Source organism: Castor canadensis, chromosome 11 (assembly GCF_047511655.1).
Source record: "Castor canadensis chromosome 11, mCasCan1.hap1v2, whole genome shotgun sequence".
NCBI classification, from domain to species: Eukaryota; Metazoa; Chordata; class Mammalia; order Rodentia; family Castoridae; genus Castor; species Castor canadensis.
The window spans coordinates 121,548,640-121,562,804 of NC_133396.1; the positions used below are offsets into that span (position 1 = coordinate 121,548,640).

Sequence of the window (14,165 nt, forward strand, 5' to 3'; positions counted from 1 at the left end):
CATTTCATTGTGAAAATTTCCAAACATGAAATTCTGAGAATTTTCAGTGCTGTCCCGGAGCTGATAACTAGAATCTATTACATCTTGCTATATTTGCCTTATCACATCTCTCTCTACCCTTCTCTCCATCCATTAGCCCACCTTGGTTTTCTTTTTTAATGCATCTCAAAGAATCAGTAAACTTTACCCCTAAACATTTCATCATATATATCATTGATAGCTTATTAAAATGTGTTTTTTTACATAAATACATTCCTTTAACAGTACAGGGGTTTTTGTTTGTTTTTGAGAGAATCTTGCTAAATAGCTCAGGTAGCCTTGAACTCACAATCTTTCTGTCTCAACCTCCTGAGTGCTGTGATAAGTTTTAGGTGTGACCCACCATGCCCAGCCAGTGTGTTATTTTTAAATGAAAAATTTTCTTTTCTTTTTCAGATGAGTTTCCCTCTTCAGGATGTTGTTCTAAGATCTTTAAAGAATATAAGGCCAGTTTTTAATGTATAGCAAGCAAAAATAATATTTATTGATTTCTATTATACATTTGACTTAGGCTTGAAAATGAGGGGTTTTGTTGTTTCTGGATTTTTTTTGATCTCTTGGGTGCTTCAAACAGAACAGACCATTATTATACTTTACAGTCTGGCTATCAGCATTCTCTGTGAGGGCTATTCTCTTCATTCTTCCTCAGCTTTGTACTTACTCCATGATGAGAATAAAAACAGAGCACAAAGGACATGGGACTAAACAAAACTTCCCCATTTCTCTCATAGCACTTTATCAGTTCTTCCAAAGGGTAGGAAGACTTATTGCTTTATTTGTATGTACTTTTAGTTTACATACAAATGAATTAACCTTTCCATAGGTCAATTTTTATAGGCATGATAAAATATAAATAATAGTGCGTAATTGTACTGAATACTGGAATAGACATGTGTAGTAAGTAATAGTGTTCTGTTTGTTTGAAAGATCATTCACTTTATAATAAGAAATCCTTTATTTTAAATTTTAAAATTTTATCCTCACATACAATTATAAAGCCAAAATTCTATTTTCTTAAAGTAAAAGGTATATTGATAAACTTCACACTGCTCAAGTAATCTGTATGGTTTTATTGTACAGATAGTATAAACTCTGATCCAACCTTAAGTAATTTTTTCTTTGTTCTTAGAGAGCAAATCAAAAGGCCTCCAGTGGATAATAGATACAACCATAGCTTATCCCAAAGCTGAACCGATAGATATTCAAACCTGGATCCTTGGATACAGGAAACCAACTGTCACACATGTACATTACAGGTAAGACTTATGTATTAGTACTCAGTACTACCTCAAGACAATGTGAATATTTTAACATTTAATTTAAACCAAACAGTAGAAATAGTTTGCATAGTTTGTGATTATAGGGAAAAGATCACTCTAATGCTGAAATTTTTAAATGAAAATATTACTTAAAATGGTTATTTTCACCAAGTGATACAGATCTCTAAAAAATGATGTTCTACAGGCACTATAATTATTCAATTGTCTGATATTCTTTTTTTTTTTTTTTTGCTGTACTTAGACTTGAACTCAGGGCCTATACCTTGAGCCACTCCACCAGCCCTTTTTTGTGAAGAGTTTTTTTTGAGATAGAGTCTCTAGAGCTGTTTGCCTGGGGCTGGCTTCAAACCATGATCCTCCTGATCTCTATCTCTGGAGTAGCTAGGATTACAGGTGTGAGCCACCGGCACCAGCTTGTCTAACACTCTTTGAGTAAAAGTAGCTTAAGGGGTAAACAACAAGAATAAACATATACTCACTTTGGTTAGGTAGATATGTAGTAACAGAAATGGAATTAGGTTCAAAATCATTAATCCACATGAAATTTCTGAGTGATGAAATTGATAATTTAGATATGACTTACACATAAATTTTTAATATCTTACTACACCTATGTCATTTGTATAAATAACAGCAAAAATGTTTATTGAATAGTCTTTCTAACTTCTTGAGTTTTTTTGATGTAGATTTTTGAGGGGAGCTTCATGTAAATGTGTGAAGATGTTTGTGTTAAAGCACGGCACTGATAAGGCCTATATCGATTTAATCACTTTGGGCCATTTAGTTTTACTGTCCTTGTCAGATACCTCATCACATAGTAAGTAACTTACAAATGTGATGAATTGCTCCCAACAGATCATAATTGCTGTAAAAGCCCTCAAGATAAGAGGAACACTGCTCAAATTACCTACCCATTGGTAACAGATAGATAGCTTATTTCCATATGTGTTCATATGTTTTATCATCATCCTATAAGTAGGGAGTTGGAAGAATATTTATAGAAATGTAAGTGCAGAGTTGGGAAAATTTGAAACTTAAGTTTTGATGTGCGAGGGTGATTGTAAGATTATAATCAATGGTAGTGTGTGACTTATATTGCCAAATTAGGAGCTTCATGTGTAGATAAGAGTATAAAGTCATAATCTATCATTGAAGTTCAATGTCAGTGCCTAAGCTAGGTTCCATGGCAGTTGGAAATGTATATTGGACACAAGTAGATTGTGTCTTCACTGGATATGTGTAGGATAGGCCTAGCAAATCATTCCCTGAAGAACTGAAATAGGACGAAAGCACTCTGTTTTATAGGCATTCTTTAACCAATAAATAGGTGGAATTTTAGTTTGTACATAATCAGAGAAAATGAATGGAATGATAAGTAATCTTAGAAATTGAAGAATCAGCCCATTTTTAGGAAAAATAACAGAAGCAAGAAAAAAGCTCTTAAATTTACTTGAAGCAGATGTTCTTAACCACAGGCTCAGGGATGGACCTCAGAATTTTTTAAACTGAACTAATATGCAAAATTTTGTGTATATTATACTTTTCTATAGGAACATCATAGCTTTCACTCTATTCTTAACAATTAATCCATGACCTAAAAAAAGTTTTAAGAATTCCTGACTTAGAAATCCAAACCAAATTATAATAGATGAGGAATATTTAGTTTGATATAGAAAAATACTTCCAGTAATTAAAAAGAAGTTCCTTAGAAGTATACTTCTTTATAGAAATGTTATTGCCAGACATGGAAATAGTGAAGAAAAGTTCATTATGTTACATGAGTAGAGATTAAAGTATGATACAGAAGAATACTTCAAAATATTCATTAAAGTACACAGTATACCCAGTTATTTATAGAGACACACATACATATATGAACACCCTAGAACTCTTGGGACAGAAATTTTCATAGAGATTATTGTGTGGCCAGTGGTAGGGAATGAGAAGGATAAGGGAAGGCAAATGAAAGGGGTGAGTGAGAAAGAGGTGTCTATCTATGTCAGGATCCCACTGAGGTTTTCCAAGACCTTGTGAGGAGGGATGTGGTCCATTTCCTTAGCAGCTCTCAGGAAGAGGCTCTCCCAGCTGTAGACTGACTCTTCCTGTGTTGGTATAGGCCAGCAGAACACACAGGGAAAGAAAGATTGGTTTTAATTCAGATTACATTCATTTGGTTATGTTTTTAAATTTTAAACAAGGGCAAGCTGTTTCTAATCAGAATAAAAGTTTTTTTAAAAGTTTAGAAATTATATGTGTATGAATAATATAAAAACTGGTATTAGATCCCTTCCTCTTTTAATGTGAGGAGGTTGAAAAGAAAAATTAAATAGCAGTAACTGCATTAAGTAGAGTGTGAGCTGGGTACCCAAAAAGATAGAAAAAGATTGTCTGGAAACTATAAAGTTCACTAAAAGCCAACTAGCTTTGCTTAGTGTTGGTTTATTTCTTTACCTACAGGCAGATTTTAAAAACTATTTATGAAAGAATTATTCCTCCAATTAATCATATTTCCTCTAGAACATTACTATGGTAGTCTTAGCAACCCAGCTGACTTTAAGAATCAATCAGCAGCCCTCATTCTTAGAGAATTTTATTGAAATGATCACTTAGTGACTGTGGTATAGGTGGGTAAGTCATTATGGTTGCTAGTTTTTGATCTAATCTTGAGGAGTGTGACATATGAGAGCCATAGGAGAATAACTGCCCCACTCTGTTCCACCTGGGTCAGATCCCGTTTAGAACATTTCTCATTTTAATTTCCCCTTCTTCCGAGAAATAATAGTCAGCTGAAGGTTATCAAAAGAGCTAAAATGTATAAGCCCTATTACAACATGAGGACTGTGGTCATTTTAGATCAAATGCAAGCAAGTTTGATAGGAACTAACCATAGTTCTAAGAGAAGCTCAGTTTGAAGTAGAAGACTTCTTAAGTACTGACTGTTTAGTTTCTGTGGTTCTTAGGGCATATTTTAGGTAAATTTTCTGGGGGTAATGACTGTCCTCTCCTGTGGCACATCTTAGTGCCTCTTGAGAGCCAGAGGATATGCGCTGTAACATTCCTCACCATCAGAATTCACTTGGGAAACTACAGTTGGCATAACTGATTTAATGTTAACTAGCGTTTAGACCATTTTTTATTTTCGTAATGTTTGTTTTCTCTTCCCGTAAATTATAGTCAAAGCTACCAAGTTTCACTAACTGCTCTGTGCTCATTGTAATAAACGTTATGTAATTCATGTGACAAAATATAGAGATCTCTGAACAAAAATAATATTTTCCTGACAGACTAACTGCCTTCATAGGCAATTCTGTTCGAATTTCCTTTTAATTTAGATAGAAAAAGACCATCGAGATTACTAGAATGTATAGGAATGAACAGCAGAATTTTTTTTAGATTATAGGATTCTATACTGTTGGCTAGAGAAATAAACATAAGAATGCAATAGCTCATTTTTAAGTGCTTTAAAATGAAGTTTTTTCCTTGTAATCACAATTTTCTACATTAATTCACTTCTTAGGCTTATGTTGATTTTTAGGATTTCTGGAAGAGACGAACCATAAATATACATGTTACGTCTAAAATACTACATAAATACCTAAATACCACATAGATGAGAAAGTAAGCATTTGTGCACAGTTACATAGTACAGACTATCTTGCAAATTGGAATTTCATTGTCTATATAAAGTATGCATGGATTATTGATAAATCTAGTATTTAAAAATCAGCATTGCCCATATATTAGATGTCAGCCATTTAATGTATTAGCAGATGTATTTTCTTATTCATTCCTTCCAAATAGTTTATATTTGTTTAGCTAAGGAAACATTTTTTAGTAGGTATATATCTGTCTTATAGCTGGGTGTAGTGTGGCACGCCTGTAATCCCAGCACTTTGGAGGCTGAGGCATGAGGCTTGAGAGTTTAAAAAAAACGTTGAGAACTCTTTCCTGCCCTTCTCCCCTTTTTATCTCAGTCAAACTGAAAGACAGCTTATTACTACTAGATAAGTAGTGGACACAGCACACTGCCATCATGTAACCAGCAAATTAAGCATAATTAGACTTTAGTTGCAGGCTAGAGTGTTCAGAGGGATAAAAGAAAAGTAATTCCTGTCCTTAATATAAAATTCTGCTTCACTCCAGATTGGGACAGTGAGTCAGGAAGGAGGATCCTCCCGTACAGAATTAGCATCCTACAGCATAGTGGTGTAGATAGATTCCCAGAAGCTGAGACATTGCCTTCACGTCTGATTTGGACTATGGAATTGGTTATTTTGGAAGAGACAGCCAATTAGGGACTTTGGGCAAGAACTTATTTTTAATTTGGGAGGATTAATTCAGAAAGTGAATGTTTAACTGATATTTTAATATACATACACTCATTACCAAGAATATACAAATATTAACATTTGACATGTTTGCTTCAGGGTATTTTAATTAACAAAAGAAATGATATTCTACTCAAGCCAGTCGGGTTTACAGTGCTCAGGATGGAAAAGGTGATCCCTTGCAGGCTGCCGTGACTGCTGTGAGGAGCCTATAAGTGAGCCCTCAGGTGCAAATGCATAGACACCAGTTCATGGCAGGGCACAGCCACACCCCGCACGGGAGCGGCACAGCCAGGGCAGCTTTCAAAGAGACGGGGCAAAAACCTGCTTATGAGAAAAGCACCAGAAACAGTATAGCATTTCGTGATCTTATTCCTAAATATTTATTAATACTGTTATTTTGATTTCTCCTTCTGCTTTATCTTTACTTTCTACAATAACAGCTAAAAGAGTCATGATAAAAGCTTTAGAGGCTATAGTTTCAAAAAAAATTATTCCTCCAAAACTTTTTTTACAAAAATTTCAAGCCTATAAATGAAAACCAGTGTATTTATCACACCCTTCAGCAGTTTTCAGCTCATGGTCAACGTTGCTTCCTCTAGTACATGCCAGGCACAAGTGGGTTATTTTAAGGCAAGTCTCAAACATCATACCGTTGCATTTATATATATTCTCATTCTCATTGTGTGTTATCTAAAATTATAAAAACATAAAAGATTTTTTCCAGAGGGTAATACTAGAATTGAACTCAGGGCCTCATGTTTTCTAGGCAAGTACTTTACCATGTGAACCATGTCCCTAACCCTTTTTGCTTTAGTCATTTTTTGGGGAGGTGTTTTATGTTTTGTGTCCAGGCTGCACTCAAATCTCAGTTCTTTTACCTGTATCTCCTGTGAAGCTGGGATTACAGGCATGTACCACCACACCTGGCTTGTTGAGATGGGGTCATACTTTTTGCCTTAGCTGTCCTCAAACCACCATCCTCCCAGTCTCCACCTCCTGAGTTCCTGTGATTACAGGTGTGAGCCACCATGCCTGGCTTCACAAAAGATCTTAATACACAGAGATACTGTGTTCATAGTAGGGAAAACTAAAAATTATAAATGTGGTGGTTATTCCAAATAAATCTGTAAGTTTAATGTAGCTCCAATCAGAATACAGGATGTTTTTTCAGGAAACTTGACAAAATAGTTCTAAAATTCATTTGAGAGAGTAAAGATAAATGAATAGCTAAATTAGTTTTAAAGATGAACAAAACAGTGGAATTCCTCCTACCAGATGTCAAGGCTTAGTGTGATGAAAACACATAGTATAGGGCAGGGCCAAGCCTATGAAAGGATCAGAAACCCCAAGCTAGCTGGAACACGCTCTGGGTGTATGGACTAGCATTACTGAAGCTCTCTAAAACTTCAGCAGGGGAAGGATGAGGGTTAAGAAGGTGTAGGTCAGACCAGGTGAATTTGATCAAAGCACATTATATGCATGTATGTGAATATCACAGTGAAACCCTTGTACAATTAATTCACGTGGATAAGTCTTTTTTATACAAGACAATCATATCTAGGTTTATTTGGGAACTCGTATATGATTGAGTCAGTATAAAATCATTGGAGGAAGGTCAACTGTTCAGTAAGTAGCTTTAGAACCATTGCTTCATCATATGGGACAAAATATATAACAGGATTTCACACCAGACCGAACATCTAAATAAATTGCAGATAATTTTATCTCAACATCAGTAACGAGACTCAAATATTTGAAGAAAATATAGGACACTCGTAATATTCTCACAGCAGAGTAGCCCTTCTTTACAAGATCAGAAATCAGAAGCCATAAATTATAAAGATAAAAGATAAATTTGCCTGTATCAAAACTAAAAACTGGCATATACAAAAAATCCCATAAGCAAAGTTGTTTGAAATGCCCATAGCAAGGATTACTATTGAGTATACATGCAAACAGCTTGTATGGGTCAATAACTCTTAAAAACCCAGTAAAAAGGGCTAGGACATAGCTCAGTGGTAGAGTATACTTACCTAGCATATGTGATGCCCTGGGTTCCATCCTCAGAACCTCAAAAAAAGTTAAAATTAAATAATGTCTAGGTGTGGTAGATCTCAAGTTTGAGGCTAGCCTACAAAGTAGACTACCTAGTGAGACCCTACCTCAAATAAAACAAAATAAAAAACAAGACATAAGACATTCATTATTCATAGAAATAAAACTATAAAAGATCAGGGAAGTATAAAATAAAATAAAAGAAAGAAGTATAAAATAAAACAAAAACTGATTTTTATAGTCATCAGTTTTAAATATTCAGAGATTATAGGGAAATTAACACTTAGATTTTCATCCAACTCAAAAAGCAATGTGTCAATATCTTAAAACCTCTATGACATAACAGTTTTACTTAGGATAACAGATCCTAGAGAAAGACAAGGCTATTAGTGCAGGATTATTTTTTATAAGAGTGAAATATTAGAAATAACCTAAATGCCCATCAATAGAAGAGTGGGCTGGGCAGCAGTGACTCAGGCCTGTAATCCTAGCTACTCAGGAGGCTAGGAGAATCGAGGTTCAAAGCCAGCCTGGGGAAATAGTTCATGACCCCTATCCCAAAAAACCCTTCACAAAAATAGGGCTGATAGAGTGGTTCAAGATGAAGACCCTGAGCTCAAGCCCCAGTACCATAAATAAATAAATAAAAGAATGGTTAAATAAAATATTTCATATTCTTCAAAGGAGCATATTAAGCAGGTTTTTACATCTGACTGTTTGACTTCCTCACTTGAATATTTAGTAGTCATCTCCACAACTGAACTTTGGCTTTCCCACAAATCTATATACTTCTCCATGGGCTTGCCCTTCTTATCCATGGGTGCTCCCACACTGTTAAAGTTTCCAGATCAAAAATCTCGGAGGCATCTTTAGCTTCTCTCTCTTTCTCTCACATCCCAAATCCATTCAGCCAGAAAATCTTTTGGTTCTAAACTCCAGCATATATCCTGGATCTGACCATTTTTTTTTTCCCATCTTGTTCTAGTCCCACCTGTTCCTTGATGACTACACAATGCCCAAATGGCTCACTCAGTTTTTACCTTTGTCCTTCTGACATCTGTTTCCAACACAGTATCCAGAGTAATTCTTTTTTATTTTATTTTTTTTATTCATATGTGCATACAATGTTTGGGTCATTTCTCCCCCCTCCCCCCGCCCCCTCCCTTCTCCCCCCTCCGCCCAACCCCCTCAATACCCAGCAGAAACTATTTTGCCCTTACCTCTAATTTTGTTGTAGAGAGAGTATAAGCAATAATAGGAAGGAACAAGGGTTTTTGATGGTTGAGATAAGGATAGCTATACAGGGAGTTGACTCGCATTGATTTCTTGTGCATGCGTGTTACCTTCTAGGTTAATTCTTTTCGATCTAACCTTTTCTCTAGTTTCTGGTCCCCTTCTCCTATTGGCCTCAGTTGCTTTAAGTTAGCCTGGCTCAAAAGACCAAAAATCGTATGTTCTCCCTCATATGTGGACATTAGATCAAGGGCAAACACAACAAGGGGATTGGACTATGAGCACATGATAAAAGCGAGAGCACACAAGGGAGGGGTGAGGATAGGTAAGACACCTAAAAAACTAGCTAGCATTTGTTGCCCTTAATGCAGAGAAACTAAAGCAGATACCTTAAAGCAACTGAGGCCAATAGGAAAAGGGGACCAGGAACTAGAGAAAAGGTTAGATCAAAAAGAATTAACCTAGAAGGTAACACCCACGCACAGGAAATCAATGTGAGTCAATGCCCTGTATAGCTATCCTTATCTCAACCAGCAAAACCCCTTGTTCCTTCCTATTATCGCTTATACTCTCTCTACAACAAAATTAGAGATAAGGGCAAAATAGTTTCTGCTGGGTATTGGGGGGGGGGAGCGGGAGGGGGTGGAGTGGGTGGTAAGGGAGGGGGTGGGGGCAGGGGGGAGAAATGAACCAAGCCTTGTATGCACATATGAATAATAAAAGAAAAATGAAAAAAAAAATAAATAAAAGTCACATCAATCAAAAAATAAATAAATAAATAAAGTATCTGCTTTAGTTTCTCTGCGTTGAGGGCAACAAATGCTATCTAGTTTTTTAGGTGTCTTACCTATCCTCATACCTTCCTTGTGTCCTCTCGCTTTTATTATGTGATCAAAGTTCAATCCCCTTATTATGTTTGCCCTTGATCTAATGTCTGCATATGAGGGAGAACATACGATTTTTGGTCTTTTGGGCCAGAGTAATTCTTTTAAAATTGAAGTCATCAGACTATATCAGTGTTAGACTGAGAATCCCACTGTGGCTTCTTGTCTAAAACACCAAGTCTTACAATGGTGTTGAAGCCCCTGTTTGACCTATTTCTTCCCTCTGACCTCATCACCTGCTACTTCTCCTTAGTCCCTCCTTGGGTTATCCTGGCTTTCTTTCTGTCACTGAACATCTCAACCATGTTCCTACCACAGGGCCTTGGTACTGACTGTTTACTCCTCCACAGGAGTCTTCCTTTGGAAGTTGCATGATTAACCTCTTCACTTTCTTCAAGTCTTTTCTCAAATGTCATCTTTTTAGTCTATTTAAAATTTAACTTGTTCCCCCCAGCCCTGTACAATTTTCTACTTGTATTTCTTATATCTGAGGGTTATAAAAGTGATACAAAGCCTATATCCCATGGAGATAAGGTACTGTCACTTCTTAAATACCAGAATTAAGTTCTGAAAACTACACAATAAATGAAAAATAAGTCATATACCATGTTTCATAAATTGTGCATTTTTTTACATTGACATCTCTAGAACTGAGTGTGGCAGCTCATGCCTATAATGTAATCCTTGCTACTTGGGAGGTGGAGATTGGGAGGATTGCAGTTCAAGGCCAGCCCAGGCAAAAGGCTGGGCATAGTAGAGTGTGTCTGTCATCCCAGTTAGGCTGAAAGCCTAAGTAGGAGGATCGCAGCCCAGGCTGCCCTGGCATAGAAAGGAGACCATATTCAAAAAAACAAGGAAAGCAAAAAGGGCTGGGGACCTGGCTCAAGTGGTAAAACACCTGCCTAGCAAGTTCAAGGCCCTGTGTTCAAACTCCAGTACTGTCAAAAAAAAACCAAAACTCAGGGAGGGGGGGGCGGGGGAAGCATCCTAATAAGGTATTGTTTACCGTTTAATTGATTATTCTGCAGGAAGCACTTTAAACAAACAAAAGTTTGAAAGGTCATTTGTGTACCTCCCAGCTCCTCGCCTCTCCTCCCGGAGACAGCAGGTGTTATTTGCTTGTTGACAGTGGTTGGCTCTGGGGAGAGACGCTTTCTTCTCATTATACTATTGAGGGCTTTTGCAATGTGTATGTATTAATCATTCAATTAATAGGAAAAAGAAATTGACCACAGAAGTTAGAATTTGCATTTCACAGTTACTTGGATGATTGCAACCAAAGCATTTTCATCTTGTAGTTATAAAAATTCAGTAAGTTCACATTTCAAATACATACCATTTAAGATTCTTAAATCTACTTAAACCTACTTAGATTCTAATTAGGTTTTTTTCCCTTTTTAAATCCAAGATACTGAAATACTCAATTATGTAGTCTCCATTTTCATGTTCTTGTGTTTTCTCATAATTTAAAACTGAGCTTTAAGAGATTTAAATTAATATAATAGTCTTCATGTAAAAGTTAGAATAAAATTTGTATAGTAAAAATCAGTTATTCAGCATGTTGGGGACCAAGTCCTAGGTCAACTTTTCCCACTAACTGTGAGTAACTCTAATGTGGTTCCTACCTAAGTCCCACACACTGGTTCATGTTTAGATACTGACCACCTCAGCCAGCTCCAGAAGTACTTATCTGGGCATGGTAGCACCATCTTTGAGCATTCCTGAGCTAAAAGTGGCATTTCCCCCTAGCAGAAGGAAGTTGTCCCAGCGCCAGTTTTTCTTATGGTAGAGCCTTTCTCTGTCACCACTCGTAATTACTGCTCATTTCACCCCTGCTTCTGCTGTCTAATCCATTTTCCCTCTTTCTGCCTGTTTTCCTTATCATTTCTTGATTTGTCCCGCTTTGCCTCTAAGTCCTGCTTTTCACTGGAAAAAGGCTGGCTGTTTTCAGTATCAGAGGTTCCAGTTGGAAACTGGAAAATTATGTATTAAATTTAATTTAAGTTTTTAGTCTGTGTGACTATCATTTATTAATGCTTACCTGTAAGCTCTTTCTTTTCCCATGCCATTCAAGTTTTCTCAAAAAAACAAAAACGTACAGTTTGATATTATTTAAAGTGGAGGTATTAAATAAGTGGTCTTACTTGAGATTTTGCCATATTGTGGATTGAATTCTATAGTTCTGTAATGTAGTTTTGAGACAGATGAATCATCATTTCATATAAGGTAAATATTCATCTTCTAGTTAGAAAAAAAATGCTCCAAATCTTTTCACGTACTTACAAGAAGTTACACACAAAAGAAAATTTTACGTAATCATAGTATATTAGAGTAATTCAGAGAAACAGAACCAATAGGATAGCTATAGATGAATAGAGAGATTTATTATAAGAGATTAGTAATGTGATTATGGATGCTAATAAGTCCCACAGTCTATAAACTGGAGGCCTCAGAGAGCCAGTAGTATAGTTCCAGTCCAAGCCCAAAGGTCTGAGGACCAAGGAAGCCAATGTTGTAAGTCCCAGTCCAAGTCTGAAAACTCCCAAGCCAGGGCACTGATAGTGTATTAAGTCCTGGTCCAAGTACAAAGGCCTGAAGCCCAAGAACCAGGCTTTGTCAAAACACATATAAAATTAGCTGCTATATGTAGTAAAGAACCAAGATTATAACTGATAAAGCCAGTTTACTGAGACATTAATGTGTGAGGCTGGACATAATATGATTTTTAAAGAGCTTTATATTCCCCTTCGTGACTGGGAATAACACAAGAAATGAGCTCTTGCCCTACCTCCTCATCCCCTCTGGGATGATTAACCATGTCTTTTTATTTTTAAGTCCTTTAAAGCTGACTTGTAGCAAGCAGGGCTCCAAGGGCACAGGTGCTCAGTTATCCCTGTCTGTGAAGGGAAGCAGTGACTTGGGTGCTTAGTATCTCCCATCTTCCTAACTGCACAAACTTTAAGGTTGGTCAGAATTATCTCCTCATTTTAAGTTTGCTACCTGTAGAGTCTTTAGAAATGTTTGCCTCAGTTTATCCCCTGTATTAAAGTAAGTAGAAGTTAATGTTGGAGTTTCTGGATGCTGTTTTCATAAAACTGAGTGCTTATTCTTGGCCATAAATCTATTTTTGGTAACAAGCAGTTTCTGGATTTCTGAGTTATTCTTGTCATACTCACTCTGGTAGTGCCAGTTAACTGAGCCCATGATATGGCACTTGACAAAGTTTTATGTTGGCAGATTACTGTCAGTTTTATTCAGGTCAGAAAACCTGGTTTCCATTAAGGGCCGGGCATGGTTTTTATACTGGGTTTGCACAGATGAATATAACATAAGTCTTTGGCAGAAAAGAAACACATGAGAAAATCAGTAGGGCATAAAATAGTAAGTATAATCAGAGACACAGTTGCAAAGGACTGAGTTAGAACAGCGAAGGAAGTTTGAACTAAGGAGGAAGAGGACATGAAGGAGAAAAGAGGAAATGGTACACTATGTAGGAAGTCAATGAATAGATTTGAGGTAGGATAACCTGGAAGTAATGATACTCATAGTTTATAAACTAAACTGTATGGAAATGAATAGTAACAGAAACTGTTAGAAGGAATTGTTTATGCAAAACGGGGATCTGAAGAGGGAAGGAATAGGGATATTATTTTTCATGTCTGCCTGATAGTACACTCTGGCTTTTGAAAGCTATATGCATAAGTTTCTTATTTACTTTTACTCCTTTTAGGCCAGACTCAGGTCTGTACCATATATCCTGTGCCATAAATGAACATGCACCATCCTTCATTTAAATTCACATGACTGGTCTTTAAGCCCTTTGTATGACACTTGACTGTATTTGGGTTGTTTCCTAGATTACTAGCTGTTTAAAATAAAGAACTGATCGGCTCGTGCTCCTTCAGTGCTCGTTCCTTGCGTGTGCTCCCATAATTGAATTGGGGATTTAGTCATGTTTCTTGGCTCACGTTTTGGAGCCTTGATGGACTGAAAATTCAAATGTTCTAACTCGAACATAGGGGATGCTATCTGCTAAGCATTACTTTACATCTTTTTTCAAAATGTAGTTTCATCTAGTGATTTTAAATTGGACTGTATGGATTTTGGTAGAATACTGTATTTAAGAGTATTACTAGATTACTGATAAGAATTTTTGTTTCTCAAAAACGAACTAGTTTCCCATTTGGATAACTATTGGTATTATAAAGGGTTATTTCTGATACATCTAGATTTATTTATTTAAATCACACAAGAACTCCTCTTGTTTGATTCCAAGAGAACTGGCTTCCCATGCATTTGATCCTTTGCCATATTAGAGGATTACTCGTTTTAATATTTTAATC

The 14,165-nt window shown here is 36.4% G+C and overlaps 1 protein-coding gene across 5 annotated transcripts in view; it reads left to right on the forward strand.

The window, feature by feature from the left end:
* Positions 1 to 14,165, forward strand: part of Lpgat1 (lysophosphatidylglycerol acyltransferase 1) — a 113,062-nt gene that overhangs the window by 83,615 nt on the left and 15,282 nt on the right. For all 5 annotated transcript variants that reach the window (XM_074048378.1, XM_074048380.1, XM_074048377.1 and 2 more), the window contains exon 6: positions 1,169 to 1,295. In XM_074048378.1, the coding sequence (XP_073904479.1) occupies positions 1,169 to 1,295 (127 nt within the window). The remainder of the gene's footprint in view (positions 1 to 1,168; positions 1,296 to 14,165) is intronic.